Source organism: Gopherus evgoodei, chromosome 10 (assembly GCF_007399415.2).
Source record: "Gopherus evgoodei ecotype Sinaloan lineage chromosome 10, rGopEvg1_v1.p, whole genome shotgun sequence".
Lineage (NCBI taxonomy): Eukaryota > Metazoa > Chordata > Testudines > Testudinidae > Gopherus > Gopherus evgoodei.
The window spans coordinates 52,152,409-52,175,446 of record NC_044331.1 but is presented as its reverse complement, the minus strand read 5'-3'; the positions used below and the strand labels follow the sequence as shown (position 1 = coordinate 52,175,446).

Here is a 23,038-nt window from a genome sequence, read left to right as displayed (position 1 = left end):
CTTAAGAGCCAGTCTGGACTGAATCCAATGTTACAAACTTAATTTTTTTTACAATTAGATGTAAAGATTACATAAGAAAGGGAGAGGTTGGTTTCATGAGCATACCAGCTGTTAGATGGGGAGTGGGAATTGTTGGAGGTATGAGTGTGGCCTATGCAGTACAGGGTTGCAAGAATTTCATTCACATGCTCTAACTACTGGCTGTTGCTCAGGCAGGGTGTGCACATGTAGTATTCTAGCATGATACAGTGTTTAAAGAAAGGAAGATGTGCAAATTATAGCCGTTATGGTCACAAAGATTTCCACAAGACTTACCACCTCACTCAGCACACAATGAACATGCAAGGGTCCAGCAGATCCTTGCCTTGTTCTATTCATGGTTAGATCTATGTAAATCCGGAGTAACTGAAGCAAAGGAGTTAGTCCAAATCTACAATGGTATAACTATGTAATGTGTTCATTAGTGCCTGGGAGTGATGGGGAACAGTGAATGAGGCCAGGTGCACAGAGTGAGCCACAATTTTTAAAGAAGTTGTTTTGACATAAAGAAGAGCGGACTATTTTTGAAACATAGTGAAGGCCTCCGCATTGCTGGTTGTAGCTGAATTTTAAAAATGTTGCATGTTCTTGGGAATACAGAAAGGGTAAGTTAATATAGAAACTTCAACAGGGATTTTATTTTTAATTGAGGGGGAGAATAAGGCAAAACTTGGCTCCTAAATTTGTATGTTATGTTTAGTTTTACATTTGTACGCAAAAAACAAAACTTCCATTTGTCTGACGGCAGAACTAGAACATGTATTTCCTCTATCAGACACCCTGTATTAGTTACATTTTAAAAATACTTATTTGTGAATTTCCAGAAATGTACTGGGAATGACCTCTTCTGCTATCCTCTGAAAACAAAGAAGAATTCCAAGGGGAGGGGGGAACTTTCACTTCCAATACTATCTATGCAGGGCTCTCACTCCTGCCTCTTAGCGGGAGATTGGTGATCTCCCTTATTCTTAAGGGCAGTGGAAGTGGGTTAAAGTACAAACCAGGCTCCTGATGGCAGCTACGTGCCACCCATTGCCAAGGTAAAATGATGCCTTCAGACCAATCCAGACAATTCCTATGAGAAAGTGAAGCTCCCACAAAGAGCAAACAAGTTGATCAATGGACAAAAAAAAAGAGCACCTCAGAAATTCACAAACCCAGGAGTGCGTGAGAGAAGGGAGACCCTTAAAACAGGGAATTTTCAAGCATTGGTGAGAATCCTGCCAGAGGGCTCTGGAAAAGCAGAGTAATAAGGGCAGTGAGTTTTTCCTCTCTTAGAGGTCTGTGCAGGTTTCTCACTCTTGGAGAGCAAGCTCTAGGTATGGCCCAACACACAGCACAGCTGAAATGGTGATGGCCTGGTGTTGCTGCTCAACAGTGTGATTGGGAAAAGGTGCTGCTCTTGGCTGGTCGGAGCACTAGCTGCGCTTGGAGCGAAACTTCAGCAAGGACCAAAACAAGCATCTGGGTGGCAGGGGCGGAGAAGAGAAGCAGAACTGGCCAAACCAAACACACACTAAGAGTTTGGCTTCCACAGAAGGGGAACTAAACCCTAGTGCACACAGAGCCTAAACTGGGATTCCCTTCTTGAGCCCAACCAAACCGCAGAGCTCGGTAAGCACATGCAGAGCAGGTGATATAGCTATGTTACAGAACAACTATGATGAATGCATCCCTGAGACAGGCCAGGGTGAAGGTATTGCCTCAACCCTTGCCATGGCCTTCTCAGTTCAAATCACTGAGGTCCTAGCAATGTGAGAGAGAGAGAGACACACACACACACACACACACACACTCTTAGCTACAGTCCTTTCAGTAACAGCACTGCCAGCACATGGGGTTTAAAATTAGGAGACTTTCCAGCAAACCCTAGGGGGACCTTTTGACATGCGACACAGCGCTCCCACGTACACCAGATTTTGCAGGACTTTCCCCCATCCAACGATCCAAGCTGCCAGTTCTTCAGGGCCGCTGAGACAACAGCGTAGTCCTGCAAGGAAACACGGAGGAAGAGAAGGGAGACTGCCCACCCAAGCGCTCTGTAGCCAAGAAGAAAATGCACGGAGCTGGAGCCAGGAGTTCTGTCACATCTCTAGTGAACCGTTTCTGTGCTCATCAGAGCCCTTATTACTGAGTGGAGCCTCACTCGTTAACCCAGGAGGCAATCAAGTATCGGCCCTTCGTTTTACAATATGGTAACAGATGGTACACGGTCCCTTCAGGCAAAACTGGGACTAAACGCAGGTCTCATATGGTAGATCCAAGTCTTATCTATTCAGCCACCTTGCCTCTCCGAGTGAAAGTGCTAAATCTATGGGCTTCACTTCCTGTAACCATTACTCTATTAAATCAAAGTCCCCTCCCAGAGCCAGGAATTCCTGAGTTCCAGCATTTGCTTGCTGCCTAATGTGACGGAGTTCACTCACCAGAGCGGTGCCTCCTGCCGATCATCTGAGGGCTTAGCTCTCTCAGCTGGCACGCCTTCTCCTGGTGGTGCCTCTCTCACTGCCTTCTCCATCTGCAGACTTGCCTCAGTCCTAGAACCGCAGTGTCCTCTTCATGTCTCAGCCCTCCAACTGTGTCACCATCTGTGTTTTCCCTCCTTCTAGGGGGGAGCATCTCCGTCAATAGTCCAGCCACTTCCCCCGTGGTGAGTGGGGGGCAGCAGGGCCCAGGACCCTGTAGATAGCAGCCTCTAGCTGCCTCTCCTTAACTTCTCTGCTGTGCTACTTCAATTCCCTGGGCCACTTCTCCACAGCCCCTGCACCTTCTTCATCCTCTTTGCAGGGCCTCCAGCCTGCAAGTCCCAGTAGCTAGCCAGGAGTTACCTCTTAGCTCCTCCAGTCCCTGCCACCAACTGCTCTGTCCAAGGTGCTACCATCCTGCAGCCCACTAGGAGCACCATCCTCTCTCCTTGGGCTCCCTGAAGCAAGTGACCTGGCTCTGCTCTGCAGCTCTCTTTTATTTAAGCCTGTTGGGCCCTGACAGGCTGCCCAGAGAGCATCCACCCTAGGCTGCTTTTAACCTCTTCCTTTCCAGTGTGGGGTGACCACCACATCACACCTAGCAAAAAGTAAAAGAATGGCAAAACGTGCCAACTCCCCCCATCTAGTGGCTGGTCCACAGAGAGGATAAGTTACTCCTTTAGCTCAAATGGTAGAGATCTGTGCTGAGATCCAAAAGCCCATGGTTCAAACCGGGAGCCCTTATGGCTCAAGCAGGGAGCCCTTATGGTTGCACTGAGTGAATTTGTTTGCCCAGTTCTCTTTAAAACCTGTTTGGGTCACACAGCAATAAGCTGCCCTTTAAAGAACAGGTTGGGGAATTAAGCCATTATATCCAATTCGTTATGGCCCATCACAGATCAGGTGCAGCACATTTCAGGAATTTGTTGCAAGTTTTGATGCCCTGTGTCACGTTCAGGCAGGTGTGAGCATAGGATGGAGTATACGGAGAAGGGCCTCCCCAGGACGGGCATGGAAGCACACTGGCAGGACAATCCCCTCCTTCAGGAGGAATTTGGAGAGCTCCTGGGAGAATAATCTCCCTTGAAGAGCCTGCAATAAGGCAGATGGAACGAGGGCCTGAAGCTCATTCACTCTGAATCGAGCTGAAAAGTCACTGGCACCAAGGGAGTCCCCTTCTGTGTAAGACACAAGCTCACAAGGAGCAAGTGCAAGAGGCTCTTCCATAAGCTTTAGCAGGACAGCAATATCCCCCTGACAAGCGCAAGCCCTGCACTAAGCTAATGAAGGGAAGAAGAGATACTGTTTTATCCGCACTTGTCTCATCCCACTCAGGCTTTAGTTCGAGGAGGCTACTCCCCAGAGTACTCCATCCCAGCATGGAATTGGACTTACAGGTCTCCCCCTACGGTGCCTCAGGGAGGACTTGCAGACTTGCTCCATGATTCTTACGTGCTCAGGGTAAGATGTGCACAAAAGGCCTGGCATCCCAGCACGTTGTGTTAGGCTCCAAGGCAGACCCTAATGTCACTGTCAGGACTGCAGCAACTGACAAGGTCTGAAGCTCCTGAGTGGGCTCCTTCCCCTGCCTTTCCTGCAGAGAGAGCAGGGCACCAGCACATTCAGGGAAGCACTGCCATAGCAGAGGCACACAAGCTCCACAGAACAAAGTCATCTTGGTGCCTGCTCTGCCATTTGGTGTCGATACCAAGCACCCTTCCGGCTGGCAGATCAGGTTTTTTAGCCAGAGTGCCTATACTCAGTGCTGGCGCACCAACACACCAACGATAAGGTGGAAAGCATCAAAGACTAAGAGGGTCCCCCCAAAAAAACAGACACTATGCACTGCAGAGGACAGGATCGAAAGGCCCAAGGCCAGAGCTGACAATTGGGTACAGGAACCAAAAAGGAATTGACAAGTGTTGTTGGGATGCTGGGATCTGATAGAGAGCTAGAGTGATGGCCAACCAAGCAGTCTTCTGCAGCGAGCTCCTTTGCAGACTGTGCTGAAGCAGGAACCAGCTGCAAAACCTAGAAGGCGCCAAGATAGGGAACATCAGCTTTGCAAGAAAGAGCTAATCGCTTCGAGGGGATTTAAAAACAACATCCCACCCTGCCTCATTCACTACACTCTGCACAGCCAGGGCACTCAATGAGACAGAGGACCTACAGGAAGAATCTTGTACGTGACCATGCAATTCAACTGCACATTAATGCCCAAGGAGGGAACAGGGGTCAGATTATGCAGCAACCTTCATTTGGGCATGTCCTGATTTCTGGAGGCTTAGCATGCTAGCTTGGCCTGGCCAAACTGGACATTCACAGCCCACACGATCCATCTGCCTGCTCTTTGCCATGAGGATTAAGAAGATTTCATTTTCCCTGGACATGGAAAGGCTTTTCTATGGAGAGTTCGTGGGGGGTACACATAACATCATATGCTGGATGGTGTCAGAAACTCTGAATGGGGGTGGGCGGGAGAAGGAGGGGATTGTCAGCACTTAATAGGCTATGAGGCACTAACGGCCCTGAGGGAACCAGCTGGCTTGGGGTGGAGCAGGTGCTTTCAGCACTAGGTTGCTAGTCCAAACACAGACCAGGTCTGTTGTGATGGCAGCTAGCTCACAACAATCCTGCATGAGGAGAGCTGTCAGGTCCTTGTGGACAGACTTCTGCAAACCAGAACCCAAGAACTGCCCCTGTTCACCTTCAGCAGAAGAGTCAAGAACTGAACTGGCAATGAACGTCCTCTACTCCTGGATGGACCCCTCCAAGCAGCACTCAGGGAGATTCTCACCTGGCTACTAACTATGCTGCGCCTGCTACGGGACATCATGCTCCAGCCAGCAGAGCTGTCTACCCAGCATTAACCAGACCACACCTGACATGGGCCCCCAAGCAGAGCCAAAGGTCACATTCTCTAGCTCTAGCTCTCCCCCCACATTGAGTGGCATCCAGGCACAAGATCTGATCCAACATGATAACCCAGGCCCTCCTCAATGTGGTCATTCCCCAGCGGGACCACCACCAGTGGTGAAGAAAGCTCACTGCTACTCAAGGGAGAGAGAGAGGGACCTATGGAACGTGACTGAGACTTCTGGATGGAGGATTAGAGCAAAAAGGACTAAGCTACAAGCTGTGGTTCTCCCTCGGCCCCCATAGCTACTTAGGAGCCAGCCCTTCCCCAGCCTCAGATGATGCCTTCAGCCTGAGAGCTCGGAAGACAGTTCTCCATCACCACTGCCATGTCGCCCCCTCCCAGCAGGGGAGGTGCGAGAAGGCCATAGGCGCTGCACCCCTTCCCCCTCCCCTGGAGCTGAGAGCACTGCCAACACCATGCTCTCAGGCCCAGCCAGCCCGAGGATGGAAAGACTCCAAGGTCTTCCTGATGGGAGGAGCATCATGTCGTCGGGCCGCTCCCCCCAACACCCTTGGATTTAAACACCTGCACATGAGGCTGTGGGCAAAACCATCTGAAATCTCCCTGCAGGGGAGCTAAGGACAGGGTCAGCATTTGGGCCACATGTGATCTCAAGGGGGTTGGGGTGGTGGGAGATGGGAGGCAGGGTCAGCGCACTCACCTGCGTTCGGATCTGCTGCTCACGTTCCAGCTTCTCCTGGTGCAGCAATCTCACCTGTTCCTGCTGCTGCTGGAGCTGCACCTGCTGGGCGATCACCTTGAGCTTCTCAGGGTACATGTGGGCCTCCAAGGAGCGCACCTGCCAGCCAATCAGAGAGAGGAGCCCATACCATTGGGTGTGGAAGAGGAGCACAACCCCACCCCTATACATACATCAACCCTGCTTATCAAGATGGCGCCAAGGCAGTCTGGTGGCTTGGTACTCCAGTGGAATTTCAGTGCCAGGGATTCCACCAGCACACATCACAGGGTCCTCACACTGCCCACCCCCAAAGCTTCCACGAGGCAGAGCTGCTCATAGCAGCAGCAAAGAGGAATTCAGCAACTGCTGGGAGCAACCAGCGCCAAATGCCAAAGGATGTTCCTCTGTGGTGAGGCTCCTGTAGCCAGTGCCTCAGCTACACAAGGTGGCAGCACGTGGCTGACACACTCCCTAATGCTGTGCTTCTGCGATGAAGAGGGATGAATGAAGCAAAGAGATAGGAAAGAGCCTGTCTTCCTGACAGCATGCCCCTGGGAGAATGCAGTGAGCTGGGTGTTAGGTGAACACTACTTGGAGAATGTCCAGAGTCCCACAAGGAAGATACATATCAGATGCAGATCTGTTGGAGGAACAGATAACGTGAGTCTGGAGCCTGGGCTCCGCTCCTTAGTCAGCACAGATGTCCCCTGTTGGAAGGTTGAGACTGTTACATGCCAGTCTTGCACAGGATCAAGTCAGGGGACTCCTGACAAGTTCCAGCTCCACTAATGCATGGGCCAATTCATTGTCATCAAACTCCCGTACCAGCGTGATCCATGTGCCATGCTACTGAGAGTTCCAGCCATCACTACCACCAGTGTTGGAAGAGACAGGCAACTCCCTCCGCTCTGCTTGGCGACCAGGGAATTATCCACCTGAAACTCTACTCCTTTGAGGAGACCATTGCCACAAGATTGTTGCTCTTTGATCTTAGCACGAGACCAACAGGACTCCCACTGCTCTGAAAGGATTTTCATCCCCAAGGGCAGCGGTAGCAGGTTGGGGCATGAGACAGACCCCCTACCAGTCACCCTCCAGGGGGGGATATAAATGCAGCCTTCCAGAAGCTCCAGTCATTTCGTTCAGTTCTGCTGAAGGTGAAGTTCCCATAACAAATCACGATGATCAGAACCTAGGCTCCAACAGAAACAGTGCAAGCAGAATACCTGGAAAAAAGAGCCCTAAAGTCAGAGGCACTGGGTGGGCAGGTGACAATCCTGTTTGTTTGATCCCTTTCACTCTGCTTCTCTGAGGAAAGGGGACTCTTCTCCCTAAAGATCCCATTCCCCGGGAGGTGCACACAGAGTAAGAAGTTCACAGAATGACCAAGAGAAGGACAACAGCCAATGGAGTGGCAAGAATATGCTGTGCTTTAATATATACACCTCAATGGGGTAAGACAGCTCTTCAATGTCTCAGCTGCTTGCATGTTTTGCACCCAAGAGGAGACCATAAATTAGAAAAAGACGGTACTCACCTTTGTAAACTGTTGTTCTTCGAGATGTGTTGCTCACATCCATTCCAGTTAGGTGTGCGCGCGCGCGTGCACGTTCGTCGGGAAACTTTTTTACCCTAGCAACTCCAGTGGGCCGGCAGGTCGCCCCCTAGAGTGGCGCCGCCATGGCGCTCTATATATACCCCTGCCGGCCCGCCCGCTCCTCAGTTCCTTCTTGCCGGCTACTCCGACAGTGGGGAAGGAGGGCGGGTGTGGAATGGATGTGAGCAACACATCTCGAAGAACAACAGTTACAAAGGTGAGTAACCGTCTTTTCTTCTTCGAGTGATTGCTCACATCCATTCCAGTTAGGTGACTCCCAAGCCATACCTAGGCGGTGGGGTCGGAGTGAGAGTCGCGGCCCGGAGCACCGCAGTTCCGAAGGCCGCATCCTCCCTCTACTGCTGGACCAGGGCGTAGTGGGAAGCAAAAGTGTGGACCGATGACCAGGTCGCTGCCCGACAGATTTCCTGGATGGGCACACGGGCTAGGAAAGCCAGCGATGACGCCTGCGCCCTGGTAGAATGCGCAGTCACACGGCCCGCAGGGACATGGGCCAAGTCATAACAAGTCCTGATACAGGACGTAACCCAAGAGGATATCCTCTGGGAGGAGATAGGAAGACCTTTCATACGATCTGCTACCGCCACGAAAAGCTGGGGGGATTTTCGGAAGGGCTTAGTCCTGTCTATGTAGAACGCGAGAGCCCTACGGACATCCAGCGAGTGGAGCTGCTGCTCCCTGCCTGAGGAGTGAGGTTTGGGAAAAAAAAAACGGAAGGAAAATCTCTTGGTTGACATGGAAGGCTGAGACCACCTTGGGCAGAAAAGCAGGGTGTGGTCTCAGCTGCACCTTGTCCTTGGTGGAAGACCTTATATGGGGGGGTCTACCACAAGAGCTCGGAGCTCCGACACCCGTCTAGCTGAGGTGACAGCCACTAGAAAGGCAGTTTCCAAGAGAGGTAGAGCAGGGAGCAAGTAGCTAACGGCTCAAAGGGGGGCCCCATGAGTCGGGACAACACCAGGTTAAGATCCCAGGTGGGAGCAGGGGGACGGACGTAGGGAATAAACGTTCCAGCCCTTTAAGGAATCTCGACACCGTCGGGTGAGAAAAAACGGAGCGACCGTCCGCACCCGGGTGAAAGGTGGAGATAGCAGCTAGGTGGACTCGCAACGACGATAAGGCCAGACCTTGCCCTTTGAGGGACAAAACATAGTCTAATATTTCGGAAACCGAAACTTCCATAGGGCGGAGATTTCTCTCTACGCACCAACAGGAGAAGCGCTTCCATTTCGCCGAATACGTGGCTCTTGTGGACGGTTTCCTGCTACTCAAGAGCACCTCTCTCACAGGCGTGGAGCATCGCAGCTCTGGGCCAGTCAGCCACGCAGGAGCCACGCCGCTAGGTGCAGCGACTGCAGGTCTGGGTGACAAAGGGTCCCGTGGTCCTGGGTAATCAGGTCCGGATGAAGGGGCAGGGGAACTGGGTCGGCTATGGCCAAGTCCAGCAGCATGGTGTACCAGTGCTGCCTGGGCCACGCCGGGGCTACCATGATCACGAGCGCCTTGTCCCTGCGCACCTTCAGGAGGACCTTGTGGACCAGAGGGAACGGGGGAAATGCATAGTACAGGTGGGTCGACCACCGGATGAGGAAGGCGTCCCCTATCGACCCCGGTTCCCTGCCCTGAAAGGAGCAGAATGCTGGGCACTTCCTGTTCCCCCTGGACGCAAAGAGGTCCACCCGGGGATAACCCCACCTCCGGAAAATGGAGAGAGCGACATCCGGGCGAAGGGACCACTCGTGCGACAGTGAAGTATCTGCTCAGTCGATCTGCCAGAGTGTTCCGTACTCCAGGGAGGAAGGAAGCCCTGAGGTGAACGGAGTGGGCTACGCAAAAGTCCCAGAGACGTATCGCCTCGTGGCACAGGGAGGAGGACTGGTGCCGCCCTGCTTGTTGATATAGTACATCGTCGTCGTGTGTCCGTAAACACGGCGACACAACGACCCTGAAGCTGATGACAAACGCTTGACAAGCAAGGCGGACCGCTCTCAACTCCCGTATGTTGATGTGGAGCCCCACCTCCTCCTGGGACCACAGGCCCTGTGTCCGCAGGGTCCCCAGGTGGGCCCCCCAGCCCAGATCTGAGGCATCCGTTGTCAGGGATACCGATGGCTGAGAGGGGTGAAAGGGAAGACCCGCACATAACACGGACTGGTCCAACCACCAGCCGAGAGAGTCCAAGACCTTCTGGGGGATTGTGACTAACATGTCTAAAGGTTGCCTTTGCGGCCTGTAACGGCTGATAAGCCACAGCTGGAGAGGCCTCATGTGGAGCCGAGCGTAGCCGGTCACAAAAGTGCACGCTGCCATGTGGCCTAACAGGGTTAGACATGTCCTTACTGACGTCAACGGGGCTGACCGCAAACGCTGAACGATCGCCGCCATGGTCTGGAACCGTTGCAGAGGCAGCGAGGCCCTGCCCATCGTGGCGTCCAAGACCGCCCCGATAAATTCCACCTTTTGCGTGGGCCTCAGAGTGGATTTGTCTGTGTTTATCAGGAGGCCCAGACTTGCAAATACGGCGGTGATCAGGCGGACATGGCTGCTGACCTGTTGCTCCGACGTGCCCCGAATCAACCAGTCGTCCAGATAAGGGAACACGTGGACACGGTTGCGTCGAAGATGCGCCACGACAACTGCCATGCATTTTGTAAACACCCTTGGGGCCGTGGACAGGCCGAAAGGGAGGACTGCAAACTGATAATGAAGAGCCCCCACAACGAAGCGGAGAAAGCGTCTGTGGCGCGGCCAAATGGCAATATGAAAATACGCGTCCTGCATGTCGAGGGCGGCGTACCAGTCTCCCGGATCCAGGGATGGAATAATGGTCCCCAGGGATACCATGCGGAACTTCAACTTCACGAGGTATTTGTTGAGTTCTCGCAGGTCGAGGATAGGCCTGAGGCCCCCCTTGGCCTTGGGGATCAGAAAGTAGCGGGAATAAAACCCCTTGCCTTTCTCGTTTTCCGGAACCGCCTCTATGGCTCCTTTGCTGAGGAGCGTCTGCACCTCCTGTCGAAGGAATTGCTCGTGAGAGGGGTCCCTGAAGAGGGACGAGGAAGGAGGGCGGGAAGGAGGAAACGAAACAAACTGCAGGCGGTATCCCGTCCGCACCAGGTTTAAGACCCAGCGGTCCGATGTTATTTGGGACCACGCCGGGAGGAAAAACGAAAGGCGGTTTGAAAACGGGGGGAAAGGATCCATAGGGGAAACTGCTACAGCGCCCTCGGGCGCACCTTCAAAATGAAGGCTTAGGACCAGGCGGGGGTTCGAGGAGCCTTGGTTCTGCCCCCCTTGGTTCCCAGACTGCCTGCGCCTGCCGTTCCTGCCGCGGCGCCTGTAAGGGTCCTGCCGCTGGCGGAACTGGGAAAACGGCCTACGGTACGGCTGCTGCTGTGGCCTAAAGGGTCTACGCTGCGTCACGGGGGTGTGCATCCCGAGGGACTCTGCGCAATGACCCGGTTGTCCTTCAGACTCTTGAGTCTGGGGTCTGTCTTTTCCGAAACAGGCCCTGGCCTTCGAAAGGAAGGTCCTGTATCGTGTGCTGGAGCTCTGGCGGAAGGCCGGAAACCTGCAGCCAGGAGATGCGACGCATCGTAACTCCCGACGCGAGGGTACGGGCAGCCGAGTCCGCAGCGTCCAAGGATGCTTGTAAGGCCGTGCGCGCGACCTTTTTGCCCTCGTCCAGGATGGCCGTAAACTCCTGGCGAGCATCCTGTGGCAGCAGCTCTTTAAATTTGTCCACTGCCACCCAGGAGTTAAAAGCGTACCTGCTCAGCAGGGCCTGCTGATTAGAGACCCTGAGCTGCAGGGCCCCAGCCGAATATACCTTACGGCCAAGGAGGTCCATCCGCCTGGCCTCTCTGGATTTGGGGGCCGGAGCCTCCTGGCCGTGACGCTCCCTATCGTTCACCGACTGCACCACCAGTGAACCGGGAGTCGGGTGAACGTGCAAGTATTCATACCCCTTGGAAGGGGCCATGTACTTTCTCTCGACTCCTTTCGCTGTCGGAGGGATGGAGGCCGGGGACTGCCAGATAGTATTGGCATTGGCCTGAATGGTCCGTACAAAGGGCAGGGCGACCCTGGTGGGAGCATCCGAAGAGAGGATGGTAACAATCGGGTCCTCTATCTCCGAGACCTCCTCTGCCTGCAGACTCAGGTTTTGGGCCACCCGCCTGAGGAGGTCCTGGTGCGCCCTGAGATCCAGCGGGGGGGGACTGTTGGAGGAGGTACCCGCCACCGCCTCATCCGGGGAGGAGGATGAGGAGACCCCAGGCACGATAGTGTCCAACTGAGGGTCTTCCTCAGCCCTCGCCTCTACCTCCGGAGCCACAGCGGAGTCCTGCTGTTTGGACCCTTCCTCCGCCTCCGGGGAGGGAGGGGGGCGAGACAAGGAGGCTTCAGGGGCCCTACGCTCCGCATTCGCCGGTGTGGGAGGGAGCTGCTGGGGGCCCTGGGCCTGATGGTATGCCCAGGGTGTCCAGAATCCCCACTGTGGTGGGCCTTGGTGTTCCAGCGGCGGATCCCCGAAGAGCGCCGCCTGCCGGTCGGTGCCGAGCGCATACGCACTGTCCGCCTGCGAAGATACGGACGGCTGTCTCGAGGGCCACGGCGGGGCCGACCCCGGATGGTACGGGCCGGCGCGGGTCGGCACGGAGGATCGTCTCGGTGCCGGGGACCGGTGCCGGGAGTCGTATCGGTGCCGGGATCGGGACCGGGACCGGGATCTGTCACGGTGCCGGGATCCTGATCGGTACCGGGTGTCGCTTCGGTAGCGGGACCTGCCACCGGCTCGGTGCCGGGAGGTCGACCGGGACCTACCACCGGCTTGGCGCCGGGAGGTCGACCGAGACCGGGACCGGGACCTGCCACCATCTCGGTGCCGGGAGGTCGACCGGGACCTACCACCGGCTCGGCGCCGGGAGGTCGACCGGGACCGGGACCTGCCACCAGCTCGGTGCCGGGAGGTCGACCGGTGCGGCGAGTAGCGATGGGACCTGCTCCTGGAGTCGCGGTGCCGGTGACGCCGACTGGAGCTTGACCGCGACCGTCCGGAGGTCGACCGTTGCCGCGAGTGCGACCGGTGCCGCTGAGGGGAGCGGTGCCGGGACTGCGAGCGGCGTCGGGATCTGGAGCGCCCAAGACGTCGGGACCTAGATGGCGAAGGACTGTCTCTGGGCGGCGCCGACATCATGGGCTTGCCCCTGGACACGACCCGCACCGGAGGTACCGGGGGTGGCAGCCGAGTGGGCTCCGTCAGGGCAATAAGGTCCCGAGCCGAGGCGAAGGTCTCCGGTGTTGACGGGACCACTATCTCAACCCCAGATCTCATGGGGGAGCTCGGCGGCACCGGACTCAACGGACCCGCCAGGCCCGGAGTCAACGGTGCTGACGGTGCGGCGGTGCCGCGGCCGATGTCGAGGCCGGGCGCTCAAGCCGGGTCTGCCTGGCCGGAGTAGCAGACTTCGACGGCCTAGGCTGTGATTCCGGTGCCGGAGAAGGTCGGTGCCGAGGAGTCTTCTCGGTGCCGGAGCGATCCGGTGCCGGTGCCGAGACCACGGTCCGCGAAGTCGACGGGTCAAGTGCCGCCTCCATTAGGAGAGTTCGGAGCCTCTGATCTCTCTCCTTTTTTGTCCTCGCTTGAAAGCCTTACAGATGCGGCACTTGTCAGACCTGTGCGATTCCCCGAGGCACTTCAGGCACGCTTCGTGGGGATCGCTGGTGGGCATGGGCTTCTTGCAGGCCGCACACTGCTTGAAGCCCGGCGAAACAGGCATGAGCCTGGCGCCGGGTGCCGGGAGGGCTAAGCCCCCGGCCAAGAACTATTTAACAACTATTGACTAAACTATTTACTTAACAACACTAATTAACACTATATAGAACTAGAGATAAGCGATTGAAAACTAGGAGAGCTAGGGACGTGGAGGACAGCTAAGCCGCGCTCCACAGTTCCAACGACCGACACGGCGGTAAGAAGGAACTGAGGAGCGGGCGGGCCGGCAGGGGTATATATAGAGCGCCATGGCGGCGCCACTCTAGGGGGCGACCTGCCGGCCCACTGGAGTTGCTAGGGTAAAAAAGTTTCCGACGAACGTGCACGCGCGGCGCGCACACCTAACTGGAATGGATGTGAGCAATCACTCGAAGAAGAACGAAAAAACTTCATACAAAAAGATAGGCAATAAGGGACATCCTGCAACGAAAAACGGATCTCTCTGAGGGTTGAAGAACAAGGGGTTCCTGGCCTTGGGACCAGGTTCAGAGGCTGTAATGGCATTCCCTACTGAGAACAAATCAAGGCAGTGAGGCTCTGTATGTGTGGAGAAGAGACAGCAGCACTGCGTTACAGGAACTCTGCAACAAACACCCTGAGACAGCCTTGCCTTGAAACGGCCACCTAGTTCCAAGCGAGCCTGGCCATGGCACCATGCGTTACTCCAGCCACTTCGATGTGGTCCCTATAGTCACAGAACTGCCAAATGCACCCCTCCTTCACTAGCTGAGCCAAAATGATGTACATGAGCACGGCAATCTGGCTGGAGAGAGTTCCTAGTCCAGGTACTTCTCAGTCATGGCCCTGGTGGAATCCCAGACTGGCTTCAGCTCCAAGTCACCCATCTTGAAGAGCTTCAGTAGGAACCAGGGAAGAACACAATCCTCACGTGAAGAGAAAACGAATTTGGTGTTCCCACAGTGGGAGAGAATTTAGCATCATCTGAGTCCAGAGAGCAGCCTCAGTCAGCCTGATTCTCTGCCTGCCCTGATGCAGGCAGCTGGAATTATCGAGGGGATTGGGGGAGGAGTTAGGAGGCCTTAAATTTGGAAAGCAGAGACATCGACCTCTCCTGTGCTGAGAGAGCCGACTGCCTCAGCATAACTGCTCCAACTCCATCTGCTGGGTCCAAGCTAGAGGGATGCTTCCAAGCAGATAACGAAGGCCTCACTGAAACCTTGCAGTGGACCAGGAGCAATCAGGATAGGTCACTAAGCAAACACCAATACTCAGAATCCACACTCCCTCTCCCCTTTCAGCGGATGAGTTCTGGAGAGGGGAGAAATCTGAATGCCTTGATGCAAAGCTGCCTGGAGCCAGGGCCCTCAGGGAGGGTGTGTCAGCACCTCCATCTCAAATGTGGCGGTTCCACCTCATTCATGATCTAGAGCTCTGCATCCAGGCTTCAAGTCCTGAAGGCCCAAGTGCACCAAGGAGCCAGCACTGGGCAGAGCCTGTGGCTTCAAGGGGAATGGAGCTGTGTGCTTCACTGGACTGAGCAGTTCACAGCCCAGTCTGCACCGTCACCCAGTGCAAGCGCAGAGCTTGGTGCTCTGCTGTCTTGAGTAGCTCAGGGCTGAGTTTTGAACTTTACCCTTTGAAACACTCGGGGCCAGCCTCAGACTGGACTTCCAGGAGTCTCCCTGGAGATGCCCCACATTTCAATGCCATGAGCAAAATTTGTAGACAGTCACCCTGCACATCCTGGCCTAGGGAGATAGCACAGGCATCCATCACAGACACAGCTCTGCCACGCAGACGTGGCCCAGAGATAATGAACAGCCCTGGTCCACCTTCCGACACACACCAGCAAAGACATGGCGTGTCAAGAGACACAAGTGCACCCAGCAAGGCTGAGGCTGATACAGCCAGAGCCCTGATGGGCTACAAGAACATGCTGCCACAGAATGTAGGCAACTGCCAGGCAAACAAGGACATGGCCAGCAAGCAACAGCACGTCAGGAGCTGCTTAGCCAAGGGGGGAAAAGGCTGGAACATGAGAAGGCAGCGTGCATATCCTTCAGGACATGACACATGGCGTCCGGCAGAGTGCCAGGATCCCACTCCACCTGCTTACAAATTGTAGTCACTTCACCAAGTGAAAGATTCCTGGCAGATGGTACTTCAGAGAAATAGTGTCTCAGCACATCTCATCTGTGTTTAGTGCACAATGGCAGATCGAGGGCGCCACAAGACTGCAGACTGCATCCACCAACCTGCAGAAAGCACAAGGGAGCCAGGTGGTGCAGGCTGGGTCCTCTCCTTCCTCCAGTCACTACCCTGAACAGGCTCCTCAGAGGCGGTCAGTTCCTCTGGACACTCCTGCCTGGAGAGCAGAGCACCCTCCTTGCACTGGCTACCTTGTGTCCAGGCTGCCCACACCACCCCTACAGGCCTCACCTGCTCCTCCAGCATCATGCGGACCGACCGCTCCTTGTCGAGCTGCTGTCGGAGTTCGATCATTTCTCGGCGCAGATCCTCTGCCTTCTCGTCCTCCCAGATGTCCGGCGAGCCAATGCCCTCGTCCTTGTCCTCCGCCCGCCGCCGCTTCGGAGAGGAGCCACTGAACTCCTGCCAATCAAACACAAAGTCAGAGGCAAAGGGACCAAACAGTGACCATAGGGCCTGTCAACGAACACCCTTCCATCACCATGGGGATCCCAGAACATGCCATAGATTGCACAGCAAAATGCAGCCACCTCTGGAGTGGAACACAGTAGCACACAAACACGACAGCAGAAGAACCCATATCGGAGTAAACGCAGGGCAGCGCTGGGAGTCAGGAGACTCCTTTTCTGTATCCAGCTGTAGTCTTCAGCCTCTGAAGGGAAGATGATAACCTTCACCCCACCCCTTTGTGAAAAAAAGACCTACAGATGAAAAGGGCTAAGCGCCAGCAGTTACTAATTACCCCATTGGCACTTGCCCAGACTTGGAGGTTAACACTCCTAGCGACAGAGATTTCAGCAAACACTCTGGAAAACCAGCTCATGACACCTCCAGGAGCACAGTGGTTTCCTGGAACCATGCTGGGCTCAGGACCCACGCTCAGGGAAAGTGCTCTCTCCCCTCACTCACCACCACCACTTCCTGCTGTGCCCGAGTGTCAGTTTCCCATACAAACTCTATCCCCAGGCTTGATCCTGCTTCACTTGATAGCCAATAAGATCACAGCCAGGGACGAGCCACTGACACACTCCAGCCATACTACAACCTTCTCAGACAACTCTCCAGAAAGGCCTGAGAACTGTAACCTAGCCTGTAAAAGCCATCAATATTTTGGTTACATGCGACTAGATTTACTCAGTTTTATAACAGTCAGCTCCCCAGCCAGGGCCCAAGTAACAGCCATACCGAAATGGAGTCGCAAGGGGATGGTGGAGCACTGTGAATGCCATCCCACCAGCAAGGGATTAAACCAAGCTTGCCTTTGGCCCTGCCAGAATATTGAAAAACCCGCAAATGTGAGCTGTGGGCTCATCATGCATGCACCACTAGTGCTAAGAGCTGCATGGCTGCAGCCCCTGCCTGCACAGTCCCAGATAGCTAAGCCGAGGTGCACTGGCACAGCTTTGTGGGGTCCCAGGAGGGGGGCTGCAGGTCAGTAACCCAGACAAGACCCTTACTTACATAAGCACCGAGCACATTATCAGAGTGCAAAGTCACTGCCAACAAGGCACCTGTAGCAGCTAAGACAACTGGGATACACAGCCAGGCAGGGAAGAGGCCTATATCCAACTTCAGCATGTCACAAGGATGAGTGCCAGGAAGTCCCTCCTCCCACCCCCGCAGGGTTTCCACTCCTGATCTGGAAGAGTCTGGGGGAGAAGCAAGAGACCTGACTGCCTACATACCCAGGGAGAGCAGAATAACTCCAACAGGTAACACACAGAGAGACCCAGTGACATTCCATCAGTTAACCAGTACTGTGGGTGGGCGAGACAGAGACGGGCGAGTGGGGATTACACTGGGCAACAACAAATGCTTCTCATGCTGGCCAAGGGGCATGGGTTATTTCGTGTTCTGGAGCTTCCCTGGCAGAGAGGTAGGAAAGGAGAATAGCGGAGAGCCAAGCAGCAGCTGCATTACCTGGATGAACCGCTTGAGCTGTGTGTTCTGCTGCAGTAACCGAGTCTTCTCCTGCTCCAGAGAGAAGATGTATTCAGCTGTTTGCTGGAGAATCGCCGCCTGGGGAGAACCAGCATGAGGATTAGTGGCACAGGAAGGTCAGTGTGTCAAGCCATCTATCCTCTCATGCCCCCCACCCCTCAATATTCCCCCCCATCAATAAACATAACCAGAGATTTTTTCATGTGCCTCTTCCAAAAAGAATGTCAGACAGCTGGAGTCCTTGCACCAAATAGCGACTGAGGGTAGGAGACAAACTACCACTGCTCCCAGATTAACTCTCCCATCAGTGTAGTAGCTCCAAGTGAAGATGAGTCCCCAGTCATCTGCCTCCCAGACCCCTAAGCCACAAGTGTTCCCCACTCAAGCCCTGACCAGACTGAGCACTTCACAAGCATACCTCAGTGCTTGTGAAGTGCTAAAAGGAGTCCCCCCCCAGACAATGAAATGCACCTTGGCCCTCGGTGCACTGGTGGTAGCCGTGAGCCATCTCCTTCCCCAGCTGGAGCCCCAACTTGTTCTGGGCGTGCCTTTACACCTGCGCCTAGCACTCTGCCAATGGGCCATGCCAGCACCAGCCTCCTAGACCACCCACAGCATGCTTGCTGCCTCCTGGAAGCTCCAGAGCCTATGCCCCAAAGAGTCAGGGGCTGGCATCTGAGAGTTATTTGGTGGCCTGCGATGTAAATGGCTTGGTCTCAACCCAATTCCTAGTGGACAAGTTTCTATGTTACAAAATCTACAGCGTATGCAGCACTAACCAGCCCCTTTGATCTCAGTCTGAGGAGAACTGAATGAGACTTCAAGTGCTCTCTCCTCCATGGGGAGGACATTCTCTCCAGGTCAGCTAGGCACAATGGCAGGGCAACATGGGAGATGCTAATGTTGCACCAATAAACAGAGGACTTCACACACACGGCCCCAAACCACCACCTTTTCCCCAACACTGTGTGTTTTCTTTCTGCAAGCATCATTAGCAGCTGCCTAGTTAGCAGGGCAGGAGCAGCATTTACAGCTGTGTGTGACAACATTCTCAGGGGATACGTGGGGTGGGCTGCAGGGTTCCATGTAAGTCACAGGAGTCATTTCGCAATCTGAAGGGGTTAAATTAATCCTTTTTGAACAGCAGGGATAGAGTTTACCACTGTTCAGATGCCTGTCATTTTTTACAAAGACATTTCAGGTGCAAAAGGAAAGCCATGGCAAGCTGTGGCTGTACACGAGACCTCCACAGCAGCATTCATAAATAGCAGCTGCGAAGACCAAAGTTATTAACACTATTTGCCACAACTTTATATGCTCCAGGAAGGCCAACGGAGAACAGAGCAAGCCAGGTAGCCCAGACACCAAGGGGAACTTTAGCAACACCGTGATTTAGGAGCTCCTAAACCCTGCTGGGCTCCTTGGTCTTATATTAGTAGAAACTGAATGCTTCAGTGCCTAACTGGCTACATGCATAGGCCGTGACGTGCTTCAGCAGAAGCCAGTTTGCTCGCAAGAAGCTGTAAGGGGCTCACTGGCAAAAGAATCCCAGCCTGCAAAGCCCAGGAACTCTTAAAGATAAGAGACTCTGCTCCTTGTCTCCTGCAGAGCTCCTAAGTCTTGCAGGAGATGGGAAAGGGCTCTCAGCTCTCTAGGGTTTAAGATACTTCTAAAGCCCACCCCAAAATATATGAATGAGTCCTGTCACCACCACCACTCCCTGCTTCAGAACTCCTGGGAGGAATTGCTCAGGACAGAAGCAGCGCTGGGACTTTTGGCTCCAGGACCTAGCACCAATGTATGCCCGCAGAGCGTTCCACGTTTATGCCACCCTGATTGTTTCTATGTCCCGGGTATTTAAAGCACATCACACGCGCGTGCCCCAGGAATTCCCCACACAGAACCTTCTAATAGCACAGGTAAAATTGCTTCACTGGTAACAGCCTCATATGAGGCAACAAGACCATCAGTTTTACAATCCCTACTCACTAAAGAGCAGGGAAGTGGCCAGTGATGGTAATTTACCTAAATATTCCTGTTATCTTGCCACACCACACATTGGTTTGACATGAAAAATGCAACATGCATATTTGCTCTACAACACGTCTACAAACTCTTAACATATCAATCACTAGTGCAGTCTATGAATTGCAAGGCTAAGGGAACATCTGTATTACTTACCTTCACTATAATTTCAGTGCTCACGTTAACTCCCCCCCCACCCCACCCTGAAGTTCTCGTCTCATTACATTATCACAGGAGCAACCAACTACAAGCTGAAGTTTTCCGAATGAGCTTATTTTACTTAGAGATTTTTTTTAGCTCCGCATGGTTGGGAGGTTTAGTTACTTAATGACAGAATGTCACTGCTACAAAGCAATGGGTCAACAACAAGTTAATAGCTAGAAGATCCTGGCAGCTCAGACAGAACCTGGAGACCGACCCTGGGGCACGTGCACACCCTCACAGCCATACAGACACCAACTCCCCCTCACCTTACTGAGCTTCTCCCCATCTGTGTGTGGAATGAGGGTTTTTAGAGACTGGAAGCCGGCATTGATGCTCTGCATCCGCCTTCGCTCGTTGCTGTTTGCGATTTCTCTGCGTATCCGACGCTCCTGGTCCCGCTGGGTCTCTGGGGTCAGTGGGATGTTGGCCAGGCTGTGAGAGAGACAGAGGGTTAGTGAGGGCAGTCAACGCTCAAGAGCCCCAGCCTGCAGATGGAGGTTCACTCTTACCATGATGATATTGCATTATAGGAAAGAACCCCAGAGGGTACTCTTCCCAGATGCTACCTGTTTTGCGAGGACCAGATTGGTAGGCAAAAAACTTTCAGGGAACCAAACAAAAGACTATTCTCTTGAGATGGAGAAGCGGCCATTCCTCCACTTCACCTCATGCTATGGATCTACAGTGATCATGACCTGAGGGCACACCAGCACCTGGAGTAGGGCGGGGGTCATTTTCATGACAACTTGGAGGTGTCCAGGGAATGTGGCTAATCCAAATTCAGGCTAGAACTCAGTCCCCAGGTCCTTCTCCAGGTATTTAAATTCAAGGATTGCTGGGACCCTGCATTTTAAGATCTGCCACATGGGACAGTCATGCAGGTAAAGATGGTGCTGATCCTCCTGAAGGAGGGACAGAAACCTAGTCAGTGTCAGTCACTCCCTCCTGGGCCACTGTGCCTGCAGAAACTAACCAGACCCCATCGGTCTCATACTTCCTACATAAAGCACTTTTTGCCCAGAAGAGGCAGAGGACAAGGTGCTGCTGCCCTGAAGGACAGAGCAGCATCCATGTGACTTTAGGGCAGAGAGAGGGAAGAGCTAGGAACGAGGACCACACCTGGGAGAGACACCACAGCATTCTAGTGGTTGGGGGAGCAATCAGCTTTCCAAACAGAGTCCCAGAGAAAGTGAGAAACTAACTGCTTTGGGACTCTGCTCCTATTAATGGCGACAGTTTATTTGAGCCCAAAGACCTTTCACCCATCTTGTTTTTGAGAGGTGGGGAAGAAGAGGAGTTTCCCCACCCTCACTGCAAGCAGGTGGGATTCAAAGTCTGTCCACTCTCCAATTCTCATTCTACATCCACACCACTGCAGGCTGGGATCTCTTGCAAACTCTAGAGATATAGATTCATAGACTCTAGGACTGGAAGGGACCTTGAGAGGTCATCAAGTCCAGTCCCCTGCCCTTATGGCAGGACCAAATACTGTCTAGACCATCCTTGATAGACATTTATCTAACCTACTCTTAAATATCTCCAGAGATGGAGATTCCACAACCTCCCTAGGCAATTTATTCCAGTGTTTAACTACCTTGACAGTTAGGAACTTTTTCCTAATGTCCAGCCTAAATCTCCCTTGCTGCAGTTTAAGCCCATTGCTTCTTGTTCTATCATTAGAGACTAAGGTGAACAAGTTTTCTACCTCCTCCTGATGACACCCTTTTAGATACCTGAAAACTGCTATCATGTCCCCTCTCAGTCTTCTCTTTTCCAAACTAAATACACCCAATTCTTTCAGCCTTCCTTCATAGATCATGTTCTCAAGACCTTTAATCATTCTTGTTGCTCTTCTCTGGACCCTCTCCAATTTCTCCACATCTTTCTTGAAATGCGGTGCCCAGAACTGGACACAATACTCCAGTTGAGGCCTAACCAGCGCAGAGTAGAGCAGAGCAGAAGAATGACTTCTCATGTCATCAGGATATGCAGGATCAGGGCAGAACAAAGCTTGGCTAGGAGGCCACTAAAGAAAATCCACGGTGCTGAAGAAAGTGGTGATGCAGTAGGTGGCACTCCTCCCTGAATTAATATTAAAAACACCCAATGCCCCAACATGGGACCTTGCATCTTTCAGATGAGGCTTAGAACGAAGAGCCTAGACATACGTATTCATTAGAGCCCAGGGTACCTCTTGTACGACAAGGTGTCAGCCCCAGCATCCCGCCCAACTTCTAACTTGGTCATTACATTCTACTTCATTGAACAACCAATTCACTTTCAACTGGGCACAGTGGCCTCTCCTTGCTGTCCTACCCTGCTGTGGACTGGTTACCTGCACTATGAGGCGGCTAGGTTCAGTCCCTGCAGGGCTCTCTTTCACCAGTTGACACAATGACTCCAATACAGAGAGATGAGAAGAGTCTTTGGTATCCTTCAGTTCAAAGGTGCTAAGCAAGACAAAGGTAAAGGGACCCTCTTGTACCAGCAGAGCAGAGCCAGGCCCTGAGCTGGTCACTGCAGCAGCTGAGGAGTCAGAGCTCCTCCAGGATGTGTTTGAGGGCTGCTGAAAGGTGCAGGACTAGGTAGGGAAGAGGGAGGATTAAAAGATTAAAAGAGCTTGTGAGCTGCAGCAAAGGCCTCTGGTTACTCACCATCCTTCCCCGCCATGGTAAGAAAGAGGCAAGCATCTAAGCTGAGGTCCCTGCAGGGCCAGCCTGTGTGTGTGGCCCTGGTAGAATCAGATGAGAGGCCCCCTCCCCCTCCTGCTGATGGCTTCCAGATGATCACTCCCAGCAGAGGCAGCCCCCGCCCCACTCAAAGCCACGGCTCCCGCCTGCTTCCTGCTGCCTCCGCTGCACGTTCTGTTCCCGAGTGATCTGACAGACTGGCCAGGAAAACACTTCCTACACCAACCACCACCAAGCAGCTAGCTGGAGGGAGAGAAGAAGGAAGAAATACTGGGGTCAGTCTTGTGAGGGAACCTGAGCTTGACCATGACCAGCTCACAAGTTTTTTAACCATCTACACTAGCGTTTAAAACCAGGCCAATCCATATTGCTAGTCCAAACTTTTCCTTAGAGAGCATTTTTGAGGCCCGGGCAAGGAAGAGAGAACCAGATGACTTAAAATATATTCTGTATTAGGGATATTAAAACCAAAAGAGGAAACTGAACTCCACAAAGAGGTGAAGCAGTGT

The 23,038-nt window shown here is 53.6% G+C and overlaps 1 protein-coding gene across 5 annotated transcripts in view; it reads right to left on the bottom strand.

The window, feature by feature from the left end:
* Nucleotides 1-23,038, bottom strand: part of TFAP4 (transcription factor AP-4) — a 41,726-nt gene that overhangs the window by 10,948 nt on the left and 7,740 nt on the right. The window contains exons 2-6 of one of the 5 annotated variants that reach the window (XM_030577149.1): nt 20,106-20,271; nt 17,590-17,688; nt 15,901-16,071; nt 6,086-6,223; nt 4,473-4,535 (exon numbers count right to left, since the gene is read on the bottom strand). In XM_030577149.1, the coding sequence (XP_030433009.1) occupies nt 4,473-4,535; nt 6,086-6,223; nt 15,901-16,071; nt 17,590-17,688; nt 20,106-20,271 (637 nt within the window). The remainder of the gene's footprint in view (nt 1-4,472; nt 4,536-6,085; nt 6,224-15,900; nt 16,072-17,589; nt 17,689-20,105; nt 20,272-23,038) is intronic. The other 4 variants (XM_030577150.1, XM_030577148.1, XM_030577151.1 and 1 more) reach the window with 4 other exon arrangements.